Below are 23,516 nucleotides of genomic sequence, written 5' to 3'. Positions count from 1 at the left end.
AGGCTCATAATGATGAGGAAGAAGGTGATGAAAATGATGATGAGTAGATAGGTGACCATGCAATATATAGGCTAGTTTTTGCTCACGATTTTTGTAAGATCTTGGCTCAAATTTTTTGCAAGAGTCTTACTCCAATTTTTTTATAATACACCTATGTATAAACTATGTAGTACTAATTTATATCAATGTAAATGATGTTTATACATATGTTAATATCAATGTAATCATATCTCTATGTACTAATATGTCTTCTTGTAAACTATGCTTTCAAACACGTTTCTTTCAAAATCTCTCAAATTCAAGTACGTGTTATGGTACCAATCATAGAGTATCAGTTAATCAAGAGAGTCAATATAGGTGTCGATAATTTACCATAGTTGGTATAAGCATCCATATATCTCATTACTGATGCTTATGCATATCTTGGTATCTCATTACCGAACGCTTATGCATATCTTGGGGCTTATACCGACGGTCTTGTACTGATGCTTTACGATGATGGAAGGGGAAAAAGGGAAAAAAATCTTGACTCTAAGATGTCTATAAGGAGTCATCCCTTGTAGTGTGTGTCCATGCACATGAGAAAGAAAATTAAACCCATGTGGGTGACATGAGAAAGAAACTTTAACCCATGTGGGTGAAAAATATTAACCCATGCATATCTTGGGGCTTATATCGACGGTCTTGTCATGATGCTTTACGATGATGGAAGGGGAAAAAGGGAAAAAAATCTTGAGTCTAAGATGTCTATAAGGAGTCATCCCTTGTAGTGTGTGTCCATGCACATGAGAAAGAAAACTCGGGGGCAGGAGAGGGGGGAGTTACGGTTCACCTAAAAACATGTAAGTATAGCACGTGAGTTCAAATGAAGAAGTTTTTTAATTCAATATTTTAAAGTATTTTTACAGAAATACATTTACAAAAAAGGTTTTTTTCCGATCATTTTACTCATGAATAATTCACAAATAAGAGCATTTTTAAATATCCTTTGAACACGTGCTACATAATGTTTCTTAGTAGTGCACCCTCGACATGCTACATAATGTTTCTTAGTAGTGCACCCTCGACTAGATATTGAATTTGTTTTCTATTTGAAAACCACTCGAGATATTGAATTTGTTTTCAAGCTAGGGCAATAATTAGGGCTTGAAAAGCAATATTTCGAATATGAGAATCCACAGTAGTGGTGTTCGGTGGACAATCCTATTCAAGCTTTTAGGGCTCAAATCAATGAAAAGCAGTGAATGGGAATGGAAGAGAGTGGCATTTTACCGAATACTCGCGAAAGTCAAGAAAGCCCTAGTTCAGAGAGAGACGTTAATCAGAATTTAGCCATAATCAGAGAAATTATACGACAACGATGCAGCTAAATTCGACAACGATGCAGCACTGTTTAACCCTAATCAGAGAAATTATAAGCCATTGATGCAGCGCGATGCAGCACTGTTTAACCCTAATCAGAGAAATTATAAGCCATTGACGCAGCTTAGCGCGACAACGATGGACTGTGGATGATCTCAGAGAACTTTGATGCAGCTTAATTCAGACAACTTCGATTATAACAGCGATGGCGCTTTGGGTGATCGCCACCTTTTACCAAGACTGCAGGCGACTATGGCTTAATCATGGCGTCAACTGCTCCTTGAGCTGCGAATTGGTTCGGATTAGTTGCACCTACCGCACAGTCCTGGTGATCGTTCGAAACTCCATATCACCTTTTGCTTTGATCTGTCGCCTTGGCGTTTTGTGCTGCACAGTATCGCCCCGTTACGCAACTCGCAACTTAATTAGTCTTAATTAGTGTAGTTTTACCGTACTTAATTAGTGTAGTTTTGCCGTACTTAATTAGTCTTAATTAGTGTAGTTTTACTGTACTTAATTAGTGTAGTTTTGCCGTACTTAATTAGTGTAGTTTTGCCGTACTTAATTAGTCTTAATTAGTGTAGTTTTACCGTACTTAATTAGTGTAGTTTTGCCGTTTACAATTATCAAAAAACGCTCACCATTAATTGTTAAAGATTCATTTTATCACATATATCATCGGGCGGTAACTCAGTTGATAAGGTGTTTCGTTGTCAAAACCTGTACGAAGCACGTCTTTTGAGGCTTCCAGAATTCAAACTCTACCTAAACCCTCTCCTCCCCTTCCCAAACCTCCAAATTCTTACAGAGTGGAAACTTTGTGAAACTCTTCCTTAAGATAAATAGAGAAGAGAATAGAGATAAAAGACGACTTGTCCTTCCCCCACTCCCTTACCTAGTCATACACGCGGTTAGTGTTTGAAAAACACTTTTTACCGAAGCTTACATGAATCTTGTTTTCCTATAATTGAGGAGGAAATTATCTTTTTTCCTATGGTTGAGGAGGAAATTATTATTTTGAGCAGGCATTTCCTTCATATTTTCTCCAAAATATAATTAAATCTTGAAATTTTTGAAGAGTTTTTTTTTCCTTCTCCCATAAATTTGAAAAGGTCTTTCCTAAAGTTGAACAAGTTCTAGGCTAAGTAGAACCTATTTTTTCTCGAACCCTAGTACACGTACATGAGGATTTCACACGGCTACACACACACCCTTAGTGCAACACCTCAGTCATACACGATGATTTCACCCGGCTACCCAGCTACCCACACACCCGTAGTGCAACACCTCTTTTGGTACCCTCACACTAGTTCTATACCACAAAATCAGATTTTTTTTTGGGGAGGGGGGTACTAAAATCAGGTAGCTTGAAGAATGTTGTCCTTATTTTGATTGGTTGGAAACAAAATTTCTTCTCAAGGCTCCGAATTTGATGTGTGACTCCAAATTTCATTTTCAGTCTTGCATTTCTCTGTGTGAAGAGGCTAGAAAGGCATATAATAGTTTTTCTCAATATCTTACCTTTCTTTTGAAGTGTAGATTTCTTACCGTTCTTTTTTACAGTATCTTACCCTTTTTTTCAATATCTTAACTTTCTTTTGAAGTATACATTTCTTGTGAAGAATAAACCCTAATTTGATACTCAACAATACTTGATGCATACATTTCTTGTGAAGGATAAATCCTCCATGAAGCCATCCCTAAGAGAATCATCTTTAGTTATGGAATAATACTAGTAAGAGCCTACTCCCGTGCATTGGAAGATTCTCACTAGTAAGAGGATGAGGATGGTTCAGTAGGCTTGTGAATGGCCACCCATGCAACAATTCAAATAACACCATATGGAAAAAATACATGTTGCACACCTTCAAAAAGTTGTGCCACTTTTTCATGGCCTTGTTTTTCCTTCATCAATTTTTCCTTTTTCCACCATACTTTCAACTATAAATAAGTGTGGGAACATGCTCTTATAGGGATTTAGATTTCCACATGACACACTTATAGGATTTTGTTAACAACACTTATAGTGTTCTTGATTACACAATGCATGTCTATCATTCACGTGTTATGGGTGCCTAATACCACAATAAACATTCTTTATCCTACAATGCATGTCCATCATTCACGTGCAGCTGTGGGTGCCTAAACAATTCCCCTTCACACTTGATCAATCCTCATTTTCTTTTTTGCAAACCTTGTTAGAGAGCTTCTTCCATGCATGATTTATAGGAAAGGTATGGGAATGATAAAGGATGGTGATCTTTATGCCATTGAAAGTTTAAAGCTAACCAACCAACTAATTGTAGGTAAACTTACAATATATCTCTCTTTAGGCATTGCTTTGCATGCATGAGAGTTTGAAACTATGAGGGGGAAGATTGATGGCCACACCAATGTATGAGGGGGAAGATTGATGGCATGGTTTATAGGAAAGGTATGGGAATGATAAGGATGGTGACCTTTATGCCATTGAAAGATTGAAGCTAACCACCCAACTAATTGTAGGTAAACTTACAATATCTCTCTTAAGTTATTGCTTTGCATGCGTAAGAGTTTGAAACTATGAGGTGGAAGATTGATGGCCACGTGAGTGTATGAGGGGGAAGATTGATGGCATGGTTTATTGGAGAGGTATGGGAATGATAAAGGATGGTGACCTTTATGCCATTGGAAGTTTGAAGCTAACCACCCAACTAATTGTAGGTAAACTTACAATATCTCTATTTAGGCATTGCTTTGCACATGCATAAGGGTTTGAAACTACGAGGGGGAAGATTGATAGCCACACGAGTGTATGAGGGGGAAGATTGATGGCTACACGTGTATGAGGGGGAAGATTTATGGCCACACAAGTGGTGGTGAGAAAAAGGACAAGGTTGGAGTGTGAGTGGGTAGGGAACTTCTATGGAGACAGGAAAACAAAGCGGTTGAGCTGTGATTGTTTTGGGTCCAACGATATCAAAGGTGGTGGAAAATGAGAGTGAGAGAGAGGGTGGAGCAATACAATCAATTATAAGGAGAACGCCCGTGCAGCATTCGACGTTGTTGTTTGAACCATCCGACGTTGCTGTTTTTTCATTAGATTAGTGTGCGCAGAGATGCCGCAGTACACCAACTGTCCAGACCAGAAGAAGCTGCGTAAAGGGTTGTGGTCGCCGGAGGAAGACGAGCGGCTCGTGCACTTCATTCGCCAGCACGGCGTTGCCTGCTGGCGCTGGGTTCCGCAGCAAGCCGGTAATTAATCACTTCATCCTCCATTAACCTAACGATGATCTACTGCATTCTGATTACACTTGCCTTGATCGCAACTATCTATCGTCTAATTATCAACATTAACTACACTAATCTTCACTAGTAGGCATGGATTTGCAGCATATGTGTCATCTAATGCAGCCACGCAAATGGCTATCTTAACTAATTAGGCATGGATTTGCAGTCTATCTGTCACCTAATGCAGCCACGCAAATGGATATCTTAACTAATTAGGAGAATGTAAATGTGTTCTATTTTATACAATCTATATAAAAAAGCGTTCTATTTTAATCATGCTATAACTTGCATGCCTTGTATGACTTTCAATAGGTTCTCCTAAATCCACAACTCATTTATAACACTAGTATAGTATCTAGGCTTTTAAAGTACGACTTATTAACTTCTCTTTCCAAAGTGAAATAAATTTTTGATCAATATCTAAAGCACTCCTATTCAAATAGGTATCAAATGTCTTATAAATCAGTTATACTTAAAAATATAGTTGAAAAAAGGAGGCATCACAAGACACACAGAAAGTTCAAAGTGAGTTTCTTCTGCAAATGTAAGTAAATAATGGCAATAAGTAGGTAATGAGAAGAGACGTTGTGAAAAAAATGATGGCATAAGAATTGTTCTTGGGTAATACATAAAATGCCTTATCATATTTAAATTTTGTTTGTACACTAAGAAGTGATTCTTTTTTTAATGTGTGACAACTAAAAAAAGAGGCTCTCTCTCTCAAATTCATCCACACATCTTAGGCCACAAAGAGATACCATTCTTTTAAGTATATACCTTTGTATGTATACCAAAAGTCATGGGATGAGCCTTAAAAATGAGCCACTTATTTTATTGTATTAGGAATAAGAGAACTCTATGTTGAAGTGTTTTTTCCCTAGAGACAACAATGCTTAATTCGTCGAATTACAAGTAAGAGGCATCACATGTTAACCGTATTTATTGTAGGTAGGTATGACCATATCTACTAAGCATACTCATGAGCCACATGAGATCCCTAATGGCCCAAAGGTTCTGAATCAACAACATCCTTCACTGGGTGTCCTTGTTTGCAAAAACATATAAGAATATTGCCTTGCAAAGTTGTCATAAAATCTAACATGAAATACTTCTTTAATTATTTCTACTCATAAAGAATCTTATCTAGGCCGGGGGACTAATGATGAGTGACCAAAGTTGTGCTCTCGAGGACAAGACATAGATCTAAATCTTCATTTGAAGTTTCGGTGCTCAAGATTCTTAGAAAGAATGTCCATAGTGGAGAAAAGTACAAAGTGGAAAGATTGTCCTTCGGTTGCATAGTGGATGAAAACGTGATTATTTGCAAAGAAATATTGGCAAGAAATTCCTTTCTCTCTCTCTCTCTCTCTCTCTCTCTCTCTCTCTCTCTCTCTCTCTCTCTCTCATTTTGGGTCATGTGGTGCATGTGGTTAACTTTTTTTCAACAAAGGAGTGGTTAAGGGTCAAAACGGTGGGGAAGAGAGGGCGATGGGGCAGTGTCCATGGAAACTATAAAGAGAGAGGTCTCGCCTTCCTTTTATGCCTTAGTCTATCAATTTCATGAAGTCCTACCCTGTTAATGTAGAGTGATGCAATGTGTATGATTTTTTAGGTTGGTGTAATGCTAATTAGTTTACGGAAAATCTGTAGGACTCCAACGCTGCGGGAAGAGTTGTAGATTGAGATGGATCAACTATCTTAGGCCCAATCTCAAGCATGGGACGTTCAGCCCTTCCGAAGTGAAGCTCATCATCCACCTTCAGAGGCTTCTCGGAAACAGGTTTAACTCAGTAATCCTTGGTTATAACTATCTGTTATTTTTAAAGACACCCGTGTATTCTTGGTCTTTGAATGATAGCTAAGGTATGCTAATTATTTGTTAGTTTTAAAGTAATATGTGTATTCGTGCAGATGGTCGCGTATAGCGTCCTTCTTGCCAGGACGCACTGATAATGAGATTAAGAATTTTTGGAACTCCACCATCAAGAAACGACGATTGATCAAGCATAGTAAATTAATTTGTAATTCTTTCCACTTAATGGCTAATTATCATGAGCTTAATGTAGAAGAGCCAATGGAAACCTCTCCACTGCTGCACACTAAGATGAGTACTTCAAATGAATCATCAAATGGAGATTTTTTCGCTAATCACAACTTAATCAATGGGGGTTGGAAGGTTGACCATCATTTTGCCAGAGTTCATGATGATCCAAACACATCACAGGGAATATCAGAGAAGCAAACCAATACAGAGAACACCCATTTCATGAAACCCGTGCATGATTTCTCTCTCTCCGACTTACAAACGCTCCATGAGGCATTATCTACAGTCTCAAAAGAAAATCAAACACCACCAAGTGTACCATCTAGCAACATACCCTTTACTCAAGAAGGGCTACCCTATCTATTAAACCAAAACATAAAAACTACCATAGTGCCTTGCTTGAATACTCATGATTCTCAAACACCCTTAATACCACCTTTACCATCACCTTCTAATGATGTGATGGCAATGCCAGATTCAATGTGGGTAAAGGACAACCATATTATAGAGAATTCATACAATATGCAAGTTGTATATAATGTCCCCCTTCTCACCCAAGATGACCTCATCTTAGAAGAGGTCAAGAACACTAGCTTTAACACTTCTTCCTGCATCCTTGACTCATGGATAGATCTGTCCTTCCTCCACTTGGAAGCCTAGATCAATAGGGGCATCACAAAGATAGATCAAATTAGTATTTATCTTATTAAATAAAGTCACAATCAAGGGAAAAAAATCTAGTTTGTATTTTTTTTAAACGATTAAAATCTCTCAATTTATCATTATGGGGCTATGTAGTTAAAGTTTCTCTTTCTTTACATAAAAAATGATTCGTTTAAACATGTTATTCATTTAAAGTGGATGAAGAATGTAGAGGTGTGGTACATCAGGCGGTGTCACCGAAGGAGCTTGGCAGAGGGAGTTTTCTTGGCTACCCTCTCTCTCTACTTTGAACACTCTCTCTCTAACTCTCCCCACCACTATCTCCTCCCACCACCTCCCGGCCCAGCAGCCCAGCCCAGCTCCCTCCACCAACCTTGGTCCTCCCCGTCTCTCCCTATCTATTACCATCTCTCTCTCTCTCTCTCTCTCTCTCTCTCTCTCTCTCTCTCTCTCTCTCTCTCTCTCTCTCCATATACACTAGAAGTCAATACTATGCATCTTAAGTGTAGAAGTTCAAAGAGGGCAAAGAATCACTACAATAGAATGAGGGTTTAGCAGCAAAATAGGAGAGTTTTTATAACTAGAAGGGTACGAAGATGTCGGGCCCATTTTGTTGCTTAAAAAACTAGTATTTTTACTACAACGGGTTCATTGCTCAGTAGTGAAAATAGTAGTGATATTTCGCTACTCTACAACGTAATATTGCATGTTGGGCAATGATATAGCGCTATGCAGCAGTGAAATATCGCTGCTATTTGTGCTATTGAGCAGCAGCGAATGTATTGCATAGTAAAAAAAAGCTCGGGAAGACTGGGGAGTCTGCACAAGACTCCCCAGTCTACCCTAGCTCGTTTTTTTCTAATGTTGATACATTAAAACTAACATAACTTCATGTCCTACTCATCATCATGGACAAGTGTAATGTAAAACTTGAAAAATATAAAAATAAAAGAACAATTACAATTCATGGTTTTAGGAATGTCAAAATTCAATTACAATACTTGGCGGAATTACATAAGTGTAAAGTTCAACTTGTATTTTCTCATTCGAAACGCTAGTACTACTAAGATTTAACTCTCGGGTTTTCCACTTGCTTCCCTCTCTTTCTTGAGTTCTCAACCATTCAGCGTGCTTCTCTCTACCTCATGAATTCTCAAATTGTGTCTTTCTAACCTGACATATGGCTCTGTGTATTGCCTCTAATCCATTGGATATACGATTCTTCTTCTCTAACCTTATTACTATCTTTCTATACCACCATAGAAGTAATTGTTTCATTGTATTGTTGACATCATAAATCCTACCCCCATGAGTAGTTGCTTTCTCTAAAGCACATCATGCTTTCCATTGAGATCGCTTCATGCCCTGTGGAGACCATATCACCGATTTGCAAAGTAAGGACATGAGCGTTCAATATATGCTACATCCATAAACAACGTAATCATAGTTAGTTTCTAAACCATATAAATTGATTACATCACACTTACCATATAATGTGTTATACAACTTGAAGTCCAAGCTTCAACACATGATGCATATAAATTACCAATTACCTCCTTAAGCTCCTTGGAATCATCTGATCGAAATGTTATCTTCTACAAAAGCAGTGCCAATTTGTCAAGAGAAATCCCCACATTTGCTTTTTCTATTCTAGTCTTTCCTCCATTTCTTTAATCTAGAACAGTCATGCGTAATGTTTTCCATGTTTTATATTTCTTTGATTATTGTACTAGTAGTTCTCTCCATTTTCATTTCATGGTATAGAGAGCAATTTCATTGCTTTTTAGCCACCAAAGAACATCTTGCATGGTACATTGTTGCTTGCTTCGGACTTCTTTTCATCCTTCTTTATTTCTAATTGGCCTCGACGTAATCTCATCTCAAACAGTACTTCTTCCCCCCTTTTACATGCTTCTTGGGCATTAAAAGCTAGCTACATTTATAAGCAAAACGCACATATTCATAAACCAATTTGTCTACGATCCTCACTAGTGCATGCAAAGTGTAAAAGTGTACTCTTGTCAAGGGGATATCAAGGATGGGATCCCACTTAGGATCTACTCGTACCATTTTCCCCCCACGGCAAACAAATTGATCACATGTAGGAAAACCTTCATTGCCTATCTATTCATTCCATTGTTTCTTCTCATTATTACCTTTCTTTCTAGATCACATACAATATAAGCAAGGAAGCTCCGCATTTGACACACCAAACATGCACTTTAAAGTTTTAAGAGCTCTGCATCACATACAAGGAAGCTCCGCATTTGACGCACCAAACATGCACTTTAAAGTTTTAAGAGCTTAACAAGGTGCCATTCTCCGCATTTGATGCACCAAACATGCACTTTAAAGTTTTAAGAGCTCAACAAGGTGCCATTCCATTTGATACTCACCATAACCTTCAACATACAAACTTTCACCATGATTTTGACGGTGTATAATATTAGGTATCTCTGTCTTGTAAAAGAAAATCTTCAAAATCTTGTGATCTTTCCTTTGGTACTTTAAATGCAATAAGACAACATATTTCACTCTCTCACTATACACTATAGTAATCACGATAACAAGGCCCAGTGCTCTATTCATGAGAGTTAGACTAACATGTTCTAACTTTTGACCTTTGATAACCTCACTTTCATCAAGCTTCAAAACAAATTATAGCTTGCCTCTGTGTTCTGCCAAGATGTATTGTAAAATTTTACCATTGAAGATTGTAACTTGCATACATTTAGCACAAAATTGTTATTTATGTGCAAGGAAAATGGCACTTCCTTTGACCCCATACTTGCATACCTGTCTATGACATAAGTGCATTGGCTCACCAAAAATTGTTACACCTTACTGTTAAATGACTATCGTGTTTTCATCACATAAAATGGTTTAGAAAGAGGCAACACCCTTCTCTTTTGCAACAATTTTTTACACCTTATATCTAACTATTTATATATCATGCCATAAGATTGAGAACTTATTCCTACCTTATCACATATTCCTTGCAATTTGTTGTGAAGTCATTGCTTACCTATTGTAAGCATTGTAAGGCAGCTTCATCACCAATTGACTTAAACTTTAGGCATGAAAGCGTGGCATTTACCATATCTTTAGTAAGTACCTTTTCAACTCCTTGATTCACTTCATTCTCTAGATTTCTTAACATCTTTTGGATGTTCTCACACATTATTCTTGCAGCCAACAATGAAATCACCAACAACATATTCAAATACGACTCCAAATGACACCAATGGGTGGCAATAACATAATGTATGTCTAAATGACACCAACAACATTACAGAAAGCCAATAGGTATATAAACTCGATACTTCCATTAAACTTTAGAAAAAGTATATAATAAAAGAGTACATAATTATGAGACTCCATTATGAGAATTCCATTACACCTCATTGCACTAAATCTGAAAGCTCATTACACAAGCTGTTGTTTCTTGCATGGAAGTGGTAAGACAATTCTCCCTCCACTCTGTGATTTCTTCAAAAAAAATTGTTGCACTTTGTCGATGTTTCCTTAAGTGCACCCACCACACGTTTTTATGCCATGAAAACGATCTGCGACATTTACGAAGAGCAGTGTAGTATGCATCTTGATTGTTTTGGTATGTGAGAAACAATAACATATCATTGACTATCTTTATTAATGTTTTGGGTCTAGCCATTCAACATAAACCTATGAAAATTAATTACTTCGATTAAGGATTGATGGATTTTCCCACATAATAAATTATGACTCTATGTGAATAAACCTAGTGCCTATGCACTACTTGTATTCAACATTTTGCTTATGTAAAGGCTTACTCAACATCTATGCACTACTCTTGCAACTTATTACTCTTTCTAATCACACTTTGATCTCTCTCTCTCTCTCTCTCTCTCTCTCACACACACACACACACACACATCTTTCATGCATCCTATACATATCCCACACTCATCTAGCCTCCCCCACATCACATGCATATCCACTTCATATCTATACCATATATTATAAATCCAACACACCTTACCCTAGAATTATTGGCCAACTTGACTTTAAATGGAGAGGATGAGTGTGCCTTCAAACCAAGTTTATGCATGGTATCCTTAGTCATAATACTCACGTGTGCTCCCGCATCTATGTAGACCTTCAAAATCATGTGTCCTTTTATCCAAGCATCCAAGGTAGGTTCCACATCATCTTGTGGATTAAATTTAATTAGATTTGAATGAAAAAATCTCTTATTCTTGAGTAATCTGATGCTAATAGCCTACTCAACTGCCTCCTCATCTTTGGTGCTAACTCCAAAAGCTGAGAACATGTGATGTTTAGTCATTTTCCTAAGTTCAAGTCTTCTAAAAGGTTATAGGGTCTTTGACGATGTCTCAATGGAAAATTAGCAAGGGTAACCTTCCTTCTAATCATTTTCTTTGTCTTACGTATTTTTAGTTCCTCTTTCATATCGTCTTACCTTTGTCATCCTTTCCCCTTTTTCTTCTTACATAATCTTCAAAAGTTTTATTCTTTCTGATTTGATCTCAATTTTCTCTTTTGCACTGGCATAAGATCAACCTCCTTATCTATTTCCTGATTGTCTTCCAATTCAGCTTCCTCAATCTCTAAGATGTTAATGTTTTTGTCAGCTCCTTGAATGGCTAAACAGGTGGATTTATTGGGGCTAGTCCTCTCCTACTTCTAGAGGCCTTCTTTCTTGCATAGGTTGGGTAGCCCACCCTCTTTATTAAACACCCTTCGTACTTGTTCTAGCCTGTGTAACATGGCTAGTCTGATTTTTGTTTTGATTTGGATAGAAAGTATTCTCCCTGAATCTCCTCTAGGATGTGAACAGTTATTCATTCCATGACCTCTTTCATTACCGCATACCTATTCCTATTGTTTCCTCCTAATTGGTATATTTGGTTCCCTTGGAATAGCATGTCTTTGTCCCAAACCTTTCATCATATCCATAGTAATTATATGAAGTGGATGAGAGTCTATAGCACATGTGTGATTTGTCTATCAGTAGCACATCCGTGATTTGTCTGATCAGTAACTCCTTGATCCCTTTTGAAATCTTCCTCTAGCCCTAGTTATTTCCTATTCGCATCTGATTTTCCTTTTCTTTTGCCTAGATACATAAATGTTTGAAACAGCCTTTTGGACATCCTACAAAGCCTTTCATTAAACCACCCAAGACATGAAATTTCTATTGAAACTTCAACAGGGTTGTCTTTTACCACTAGCATCTTAGTCACCTTCACTGCCAATTTTGAGGACACAATCATGATTAGGGAGGGGGGTATGTTAACCACATTGGCTAACATTACTCTAAACGTGTAGCAATACTTTCAAGCCATATTTTTTGTACTTGTGCAATGTGCTTTATGTAAAATGATGATGAAAAATCTCGGAGCTTACGACTTATGTAATAGTAGAAGATAGTCAAGCACCAAGCTTACGACTTATGTAATAGTAGAAGATAGTCAAGCACCAAGCTTACGACTTGTGTAATGTTGATAATGCATAATTAGACTAGGAAACTAACCTAGACCAACTTATTGGGCCCTCATACATTATTTGAGCAGTCAACATTGTGCAAATGAGTCTTGTATTTAAGACATTTTGACTAATGAGAAAACACATAATTCCATTCGCAAAATTTAGTTTGAGTCTTCTTGCTCTTATGATTGAAGTTGCTTGTATACTTTCTATCTTCTTCTTTGTTGGATGCATGCTTATAGATTGTGTGTGTAGTGATAATGCTTACGTATGTTCTCTTCTTCATGCTGTCACTCTCACCACGGCATCAAAGTAGAGGTTGAGCTTTCTTTTGCTCTCTCTCTCTCTCTCTCTCTCTCTCTCTCTCTCTCTCTCTCTCTCTCTCTCTCTCTCTCTCTCTCTCTCTCTCTCTCTTTGCTCTCTAATAATTTTCTAAGCTCATTTATGGTGATAGCAAAGAGGTAAGGTTGAGGACCCTAGCTCTCCACAAGAGAGGGTTACTCTACCAAGACTGGCTTAAGGTGCAAGCAGACCGTAAGACCCATGCATTCTCCTCTCCTCGCTACCTTCAAGTGTTCTCAATCGCTGAACACTAAGGAAGTCCATTTAGGTTAATCCATTAAAGAGAAGGATGAGATGAGCAATTTTGTAGTCGTGTGTCTACCACACTAGCTAAGCATCCATAAGCAAAGGGGCTAGTTTTTCCAGTGGCCATAGTTCACAAGGAGGCAGTGATGGAGACATCATTGGAGAAGGATGAGATGAGTGATTCTGTAGTGGTGTCTACCAAACTAACTGAGCATCCATAGGCAAAGGGGTTAGTTCAAACACCCATAGTTCACAAGGAGGCAGTGATGCAAACATCATTGAATATAGCAGGTCTAGTAGACATGCTATTGGAGTTCAGATGAGTGCATGTGACATGGACATTCTTCTACCCACCCCATTGATATCTTAGAGGTTAAGTACATGGTCAAATTCATGTGTTTATTATTGGCATTCATAGGATCAAAGAGAAGCTATGAAGGGTGGAAGATATCCATGATGTGAGTGAGTGTGAAAAGAGAGAGATGAGGATTGAAGGAGAGAGATGAGGATTCAAGAAGAGAGATGAATTTCAGGACATGACAAAGGTGAAGAAACAGAGAGTTTTCCTCTCTTGCCATTATTTCTTCTTAAAAGATTTTAATTAGACCTCCACTGTTTTCCTTTTTTCCTCAGTCATCTCTCTTGATGATCTAGAATCCGACTTACACTCTTCCTTCAAAGTGGCGAGAAGGTAGATCTCCTTCTCCTCTTCCAAGCACTCACCTCTCTTCATGTTAATTCACCAAGGGCAATGCTTACACTCCCAATCCGTGAGGAGGAAGGCTCTATTGGGGTCATTTCCCTCCCTAAAGATGGTGGAGGTATACATGCTATTAGTAGGAGTGACATCACTATACAAGCCTTGAATATGTCAGGGCAAGTAGGTGATCTTCTTGCTACTAATGAGATGTATCAAGAACCTACCACCACAAGAAAATTCTAAACACTTCTAATCTATGCTTTATATCTTGCTCCATTTTATTTGCTACTCTGATGTTACAAAGAGGAGAATAATGGGATCTTTACCAATCTTTCATGGAGGATCAAGTGAGAGTGTCTGAGACTTTTTAGATGAGCTAAAACTCTTCTATTTTTAGTCAAGAAGGGATACAGTTGAAGAAAAACTGAGGGCTATACATTTATTTCTGAAGGATGAAGCAAAAGCATGGATTAGAGCCTTGCCAGCTAATACTTGGAATAGTTGGCTTGTGTTTTTGGAAGCCTTCATGAAAAAGTATGGGAGAGGAGAAACTTGAGAAGCTATTTGGACCAACAGCTCAAATAAAAGACTTTAGAGGAATATTACATATATAAAGCTCAATTTCAAGACCAATGGGGAAAGTGGTAAAAGTATCACTACAAGGAGTTGCACCTGATTCTTTTAAAAAAGATAGATTCATAGAAGGACTACATCCGATTTTGAAAGAAAGGTAAATTTCCTCTGTGGACCCACCTCACTCTTGTAATGTTTGATCACCATCAGACCACATTTGGTTACAAAGTGCGAGCCAAATGTCTAATTTCAAGGGGGCTCTCTAAGGCCACAACACATTGAAAACTAGGCAAATAGCACACATTGTAACCAATTGCGCTCTTATGGTGGGTGAGGACCAAACTTTGCAAGTGTGTATATGTGGATACCACCCTCACTCTTACGAATTCTGGTCACCACCATTAGAGCACATTTGAATGTAATGAGCAAGCCAAAGGTCCAATTTCGAGGGGGTTGTTTTAAGGCCCACGACACATTGAAAAAATTTGAGCAAATGGCATGCACATTACAGCAGCCAAATATGCTTCGATGGTGACCAAACTTTGAAAGTGTGTATATGTGAGCCCCACCCTCACTCTTGCAAAGTTTGGTCACCATCAGAACACATTTAGTTACAATATGTAAGCCAAAGGCCCAATTTCAAAGGGGCTCTCAAAGGCCATGAAACATTGAAAACCAAGTGTCTGGCATGCACATTGCAACCAAATGTGCTCAGATGGTGACCAAACTTTTCAAGTGTGTATATATATATGTGGATCCCACCCTCATTGTTGCAAAGTTTGGTCACCATCGGAGCACAATTGAATGCAATGTGCAGGCTATTAAAAGCCCAATTTTGAGGGGGCTCCCTATGGCCACCACACATTGAAAACTAGGCAAATGGCATGTACGTTGCAACCAAATGTGCTCCAATAGTGACTAAAATTTTGATGTGTATATGTGGACCTCACCCTTACGCTTGCAAAGTTTAGTCACCATCAAAGCATATTTATTGCAAACTGCGGGTCAAAGGCCCAATTTCGAGAGGGATCTCTAAGGTCATGACACATTGGAAACTAGGCAAATAGAATCCACATTGCAACTAAATGTGCTTTGATGTTGGTGACCAAACTTTACAAGTGTGTATATGTGGACCCCACCCTTACTCTTACAAGGTTTGGTCACCATTGGAGCATATTTGAATACAATGTGTGAGCTAAAGGCCCAATTTTGAGGGGGCTCTCTAAGGCCATGACACATTATAAATAGGCAAATATGGCACACAAATTTCTACTAAATGTGTCGGATGATGACCAAACTTTGCAATTTTGTATATGTGGACACCACCCCCTTACTCGCAAAGTTTTATCACCATCGGAGCACATTTGGCTACAATGTCTCAGCCAAAGGCTCAATTTCAAGGGGGCTCTCTAAGACCACAACACATTGAAAACTAAGCATTTGGCATGCTCATTCAACCAAATGTACTCCAATGGTGTGACTAAACTTTACAAGTGTGTATATTTAGATCCACCCTCACTCTTGCAAAGTTTAGTCACACCATTGGAGCACATTTGGTTGTAATGTGCAGGCCAAAGTTCCACCAAAAAACTAGAGACCAAAAGAGATGTAATACATTAATGAAAGGAAAAGACATGTTTGGATAAGTTTATGCATGTGTGTGCATGTTAACGTTTGTGTGTATTATGTACGTGCATGTGAGTGTGTGTGTGAATGTGTGTGCATTATTATAGAGGTACATATGAGTGTGTGTGTGTGTGTGAATGTGTATTATGTAGGTGCATGTGAGTGTGTGTGTGCATTATTATAGAGGTACATATGAGTGTGTGTGTGTGTGTGTGTGTGTGTGAATGTTTGTGTGCATGTGTGCCTTGGAGAGAGAGGGAGAGAGGGAGAAATGATACACTTCCATGGAACAAAAATGGGATGATGTATAAATATAAGAGAATCATACATAGGATAAATCATGAAACTATAACATAAGGGTGCTAAACCATCTACTCTGGGCTTAGCCCCACTAGATAACAGTAAAAAAACATCATATGATGACTACAAAATTAAGTGCTAACCCAACTACTTTGGGTTTCTTCACTATCACTATCCAAATCTAGCCAATATGAATTGTCATGTCTAAAACAACCTCCTATTGAGGAGCTTCTATGACTCGCTATGGGCAATAGAAGAACTCAATGGTCACTTACATAAACACTATTAGTTAGGATTAGGAACCTTCAAAACACCCACATATATTCAAGTCCAAGGAACCATAAAAAACTTAAAAACCACCCACCTCTCAGGTTGAGCCCACAATCCCATGTGAAAATTAGACATAGATGTGAGTCTAGGAGTCATGAGTATACAAATATAAGCCCAAGCTAGAAGATAGATGTAAGCTGAGATAGGTGTGAGTTCACAAATGCAAGTCCATAAAAAGTGTGATATTTAAGCCAATAGATGTGTGAGATGTGAGCCAAATAGAAGTGATCCTATAAGGTGTGAGCCCACAAACAACATCACATGAGCCTTTTAAAAAAATTGAAAAAGTTAATGAAAAAAACATTGATTTTTTTAACTTCTTATGTATGTAGTGTTCGATGTCTTGATTTCATTCAGATATATGTGCTAGAGATTGATTCATGAGAGAGAAATCCTTCGATGTGAATTTGATATAAACTTAGTCCTATGGAGCTAATTGTTAAAACTGAAAATCTAGTAAATTGTAGTGCATAACTTGATCAAGTTCTGTGAAGCATACGTGCGACATTCAATGGATATTTACATAACTAGTTCAAGATGTTCTTCCAAAATACAAGCATGCATGAATTCCGTGTGCATTTTCCCATGGTAGTCTTCATGTAAGTGCTTTATGTGTGTGTGTGTTGGGGGGGAGCACATGTTGGCTATTTTGTTATGTCATGTGTGATTGGTTGATTACTATTTAATTGAATAGTTGCTTCTGCTAGATTCTCTTACACATTGAGAATTAGCATTTATAAGAGCTACTTCTTGGATTATGGTTTGAAATAGAAGAGTGTATCCATGTACTCTGCAAGTCTTGAGATTCAATTTCATTTCTAATTTTTGGATATACTAAAAGTGTCTTTAGTCACTTGCTTGATTTCTTCTTTGGTTCTCCTTATCTTTAACACTAAAATCTACATATGATCAAGGACAACTTTCCTAGAATAATTCTCACTAGGCAATTGCATCTTGTGGTGCATTTGGTTAATGAAGTGGCTTTGTGTGGTGTTGTTCATGTTGGATGGATGTTTTTTCTTGAAAGGTTAATGAAAACCTTAAAGGACTTTGTGAGACAAAGAGCAAGGCCAGAAGCAAGCATGGCAGAGATGGTTGATGCAAGAGTCTCTTGTGTATATCTCAAAACATCTATCTCGCATAGATCCTTCCAAGCCACGATTGTGGAGCAATGAGGAGGATGACTGACTAATCACTAATGTGCCTTAGTGAAAAGGAAGGCAACAAAGACTGGATGAAGCATTACGCCACAAGGTGAACACATTCTACATCCTAAATAGTCCCATCATGGAGAAGTGGATTGGGAGATACAAGGATGCAATCAATAGGTGAAAGGATGAGAGAACCGATTTCAAAAGAGCAAATAGATGCTTTGCCATTCCCTCCTAGCTTGGAACCTCTACCAAATGTGATCAATATAGAATGGCTTTGTATGGCAATATCGATGGCATCGCAAAATGGAGAGATGATCAAGAGAAGAGCATGAGTATGCAAGAGGATGTGACCCTCAGGTAAGTACATTATTCATCTCTATCTCACGTATATACCTTGTTTAATGCACTATACTAAATTTTATGCTTTTGTTTAATGTTAGTACAAACTATATTATGCAATATGGTTAGAGGGAAGGCACTTTCACACGGAGCGTGTGGATTCTAAAAGAAACACATTTGATTGTGGTGTGATGGTAACTTTTGAGCAGGAAAGTTGAGCCTATAAACATGATACGAATGTCATAGAGGACAATCTTGAGTATTGTGGAACTATTCAGTATATTCTTGAGGTTGTATTTAGAGCATTTATTCTATTCATCTTTGATGTCAAATGGTTCAAGGTGATATATAGAGGTGCTCAAGCAATCGTGAAGAAACATCCAAATGGGTTCTTTCAAATTGATTCTACCAAGTTTTGGAATGATGAGAAAGATACCTTTGTACTACCTCAACACTATCAAGAGAGCTCTATCCATAAGGTAGAGCCCTATCCATAAGGTAGAGCCCTCTATGCATGTGTTGAGTTCATAGGGAGCCCTATACATGTCTAGATCTCATAGAGAGCCTTATACATGCCTAGAGAGCTATGTCCATGAATAGAGCACTATATACATGCATGGGGCATATAGAGACCCCTATGCATGCATAGAGATCACTTCTATAAATGCATGGAGCTCTTTATCTTTTATAACATGCACTTAGTGAGAGAATAATACTTAGTCAGAGAGTAATAGGTAATTTTTTAATGGGACCCTTTTAATTTGAACATGGTGGTATTATGTAATTTAAGTTTCTCCTCATAGTAAACACATTTTTGATGACAAAGACTTGGAGGAGGAAACTATATTAACTGCAAAATCCTCAAAGGGAAGAAGAAGATTATACCCTGTGCATAAATAAAATTTTAGATCATCAAACCCAAGATTTATAAATTATAAGAGATCACACTCATGATCATAATTAAGAAATTCACGATGACATCGAAAATCATGATATCTTAAACATGACGATATGATGATGGTGATGATGCCTTCCAACTTTTATCAAATCCACGATAGTATCTCCAGGAATCCTTCCATGGATGTTAATCAAATACCTTTAATGACATATTGGCTAAAGATGTAGGGGATATAGAGATAACATTAGAAATTGATCTCTTCAAAGCAATGTATATTGTGGAATAGTTATGAAGTTGTAAATCGATTGCTTATGATTTTTCCTCAAAATTGACACAAAAATAATTTTTATGTTCTAGTATTACTGATGCCCATACCGATGTCTATATCGATACCTATACCAATGATGAGAGTTGGAAGCAAAAAATAATTCCATCTCACTTAAAAAGTATCATCAGTAAAGGGACAAACACTTATAGTGAGGGCTTCTCATCTCAGCCAAACGATTGCACTAGACGCTTCTATGCATACTTGTTGGTAACTAAATTCCTTGCATTTACTCCATGTGTTTATGCATAGCCTTATACCAAACCATAAGTTACATGCTACAAGGCTTTCAATTAACTTATGGTTTGGTAGCATGAAATTAATGCCTATGGTTACGCAAAGAATTCTAAAAGAGGCTCATAATAATGATGAGGAAGAAGGTGATGAAAATGATGATGAGTAGATAGGCCACCATGCAATATATAGGCTAGTTTTTGCTCATGATTTTTGTAAGATCTTAACTCAAATTTTTTGCAAGAGTCTTACTCCAATTTTTTTTATAATACACCTATGTATAAACTATGTACTACTAATTTATATCAATGTAAATGATGTTTATACAAATATTAATATCAATGTAATCATATCTCTATGTACTTATATGTCTTCTTGTAACTATGCTTTCAAACACGTTTCTTTCAAAATCTCTCAAATTTGAGTACGTGTTATGGTACCAATGATAGAGTATCAGTTAATTAAGAAAGTCAATATAGGTGTCGATAATTTACCATAGTTGGTATAAGCATGCATATATCTCATTACTGATGCTTATGCATATCTTGGTATCTCATTACCGAATGCTTATGCATATCTTGGGGCTTATACCGACGGTCTTGTACTGATGCTTTACGATGATGGAAGGGGAAAAAGGGAAAAAAATCTTGGGTCTGAGATGTCTACACTATCCAAATCTAGCCAATATGAATTGTCATGTCTAAAACAACCTCTTGTTGAGGAGCTTCTATGACTTGCTGTGGGCAATAGAAGAACTCAATGGTCACTTACATAAACACTATTAGTTACGATTAGGAACCTTCAAAACACCCACATATATTCAAGTCCAAGGAACCATAAAAAACATAAAAACCACCCACCTCTCAGATTGAGCCCACAATCCCATGTAAAAATTAGACATAGACGTGAGTCTAGGAGTCATGAGTATACAAATATAAGCCCAAGCTAGAAGATAGATGTAAGCCGAGATAGGTGTGAGTTCACAAATGTGTGAGATGTGAGCCAAATAAGGTGTGAGCCCACAAACAACATGACATGAGCCTTTTAAAAAATTGTAAAAAGTTAATTAAAAAAACATTGATTTTTTTAACTTCTTATGTATGTAGTGTTCGATGTCTTGATTTCATTCAGATATATACATGTGCTAGAGATTGATTCATGAGAGAGAAATCCTTCGATGTGAATTTGATATAAACTTAGTCCTATGGAGCTAATTGTTAAAACTGAGAATCTAATCAATTGTAGTGCATAACTTGATCAAGTTCTGTGAAGCACACGTGCAACATTCAATGGATATTTACATAACTCGTTGGAGTTACATGGAAATTACATTTTTTTAATGCCTCCCAATAATTAAATAGAACACATGTCTATCATGGGTTGGGTATTTTTGTAACTCGGTCAAGTTATGTAAAAAAAGGGAAAAAATATTTTTTATTTTTTTTTCTTTGCAATGTTGTCGAGGTGCATACTTGATGTACATGAATGCCATGGATATGTAAGTAACTTGGTCAAGTTACATATTAGACATCCACGTAGGCAGCTTATATATCAATCAAGTTCCATGGTGGATGTTGCGTAACTCGATCGAGTTACATGGTACCTACATGAATTTCCACTACATAACTCGTTTGAGTTTATGTGGATGTCCACTCCTACCTTTATTGAACATACATGGATATCCACCATGTAACTTGATCGAGTTACATGGTGCCTTTGTGGATGTACACCACATAACTCGATTGGGTTATTCAGTCATCATCAATAGTATCCCATGTGGCAAGAGTAGTGACTTGGTTGAGTTATCCCCCAAGCGTCTAGTGTGACAACCACTTGTGATGCGATTGGAAGTATAACTCGATTGAGCTATGTCAATGGTGTCTCATCTGCACGACATGATCCCAAAGAGAGGACCCTTATTGTACAACCACCCCACTAACAGTGATGACCTCTCCAGGTTGTAGCATTTTTTCCCTTCAAGATGTTCTTCCAAGGTACAAGCATGCATGAATTCCGTGTGCATTTTCCCATGGTAGTCTTCATGTAAGTGCTTTATGTGTGTGTGTGTTGGGCGGGAGCACATGTTGGCTATTTTGTTATGTCATGTGTGATTGGATGATTACTATTTAATTGAATAGTTGTTTCTGCTAGATTCTCTTACACGTTGATAATTAGCATTTATAAGGGCTACTTCTTGGATTATGGTTTGAAATAGAAGAGTGTATCCATGTAGTGTTAAATTTTTTTACAAAAAAATCATATTTTCACTGCAAGTTTTGAGATTCAATTCCATTTCACATTTTTGGATATACTAAAAGTGTCTTTAGTCACTTGCTTCATTTGTTCTTTGGTTCTCCTTGTATTTAACACTAAAATCTACCCAAAAGCTTGATGCTAGTAGCACTAGTAATCAGTGTAGTCCTAGTAGCACTAGTAATCAGTGTAGTCCTAGTCACATGCAACAAAGGGGTATTTCTTGACAAATCATTACAAAATTCCTACTATACTAGAAGACATGTACATTTGATAGTCACACCACCAACTAGGGCACTTGTTTTTAATGGGCTTAGAATCCTACTCAGTTGCTCTTCAAAAAAGACAATTCCCTTTTATTTGACTGAAGTAATGTAACATGGGTGCTTACAGAAGTGTGTTATGATTGATTTCTTGCAATTTATGCGCCCAAACAAAGATTTATCCCTTTTCTTTGACTCAAGTAATGTAACATGGTTGCTTACAAAAGTGTGTTTATGATTTATTGATTGTGATTTATGCCTAATCAAAGACTTAAAAACATGCATAACAAACTGGTGCTTCTTCATGTTCAATAGACAGTAGAGAGATAAACTAATCTACCATGTATTACTTACATGAAGTATATACAATGTTGAATAGAGATACTCAATGGTAGCATTGCTCCTGAGCTCTCAATGACTCGATGCTATTTGACTGATCAGTGAATGAATATGAATAGGGCCTAGAATCCTATTTGACTGATCAGTGAATGAATATGAATAGGGCCTAGAATCCTATTGTAGTGTCTACCATTGATTAGTTGGCTACCAACCCTAATAATAATGCCCTACAAAGTGTGTTCACATAATAACCCGATAACTCTATCCACACTTGGCTGTGAATAGCCCTTACAAATGTTGGGTATTCTTGAGTTAGTTAGTGTGTCCATTGGTGTGAACACCCCCTTAGGGTGTGAACATCCTTTATTAAGGTCTAAGTCAAAAGATGAATCTTGATGCCTATAAAAGCATGTGCTATGGTGGTTTTTATAATCATACAAGTATAATCTGAGTTGTGCAACATATCTCTCTTATTGTCTATCACATCTCTCTCTCTCTCTCTGCCATTATCATGGCTTGAACTTCATCTTTTTCCTTGAATCCTCATCTCTCTTTTCACACTCACATCATGGATATCTTCCACGCTCCATAGCTTGCTCTCTAATCCTATAAATGCCAGCATGGTATTAGAGCAAGGTTCATATGCTTCATGATGTTTTTTTGATATCTGTATTGTAGGGTTTTTGTTTGTGTTTTAGACTTTACTACTGATCAACCATATGCATCTTTGTCATTGCCACATCGTCTTGTTGAAGTAAGTCTACC

At 37.4% G+C, this 23,516-nt stretch overlaps 1 protein-coding gene across 1 annotated transcript; it reads left to right on the top strand.

Annotated features, from left to right (window-relative positions):
- The first annotated feature begins 4,335 nt into the window (after positions 1-4,335).
- On the top strand, positions 4,336-7,458 carry LOC147614802 (uncharacterized). The gene is made up of 3 exons (XM_086779780.1): positions 4,336-4,596; positions 6,283-6,412; positions 6,544-7,458. Exons 1-3 carry the CDS (start codon positions 4,461-4,463, stop codon positions 7,334-7,336), a joined length of 1,059 nt encoding a protein of 352 aa, XP_086635906.1. The 5' UTR covers positions 4,336-4,460; the 3' UTR covers positions 7,337-7,458.
- Positions 7,459-23,516: the final 16,058 nt, after the last annotated feature.

The sequence above is a fragment of the Cibotium barometz genome, chromosome 41 (assembly GCF_041138505.1).
Source record: "Cibotium barometz isolate CiBa-2024 chromosome 41, ASM4113850v1, whole genome shotgun sequence".
Classification (NCBI taxonomy): Eukaryota; Viridiplantae; Streptophyta; class Polypodiopsida; order Cyatheales; family Cibotiaceae; genus Cibotium; species Cibotium barometz.
Note: the sequence above shows the minus strand (reverse complement) of the source record. Positions and strands in the feature narration are given on the sequence as shown.

What these genes read in the sequence shown, in the direction of transcription:
- LOC147614802 (XM_086779780.1), top strand. Translation starts at nt 4,461, where the DNA reads ATGCCGCAGTACACCAACTGTCCAGACCAGAAGAAGCTGCGTAAAGGG. An exon ending in CTGGGTTCCGCAGCAAGCCG is followed by an intron (nt 4,597 to 6,282) that starts GTAATTAATCAC and finishes GAAAATCTGTAG; the next exon opens with GACTCCAACGCTGCGGGAAG. An exon ending in CAGAGGCTTCTCGGAAACAG is followed by an intron (nt 6,413 to 6,543) that starts GTTTAACTCAGT and finishes GTATTCGTGCAG; the next exon opens with ATGGTCGCGTATAGCGTCCT.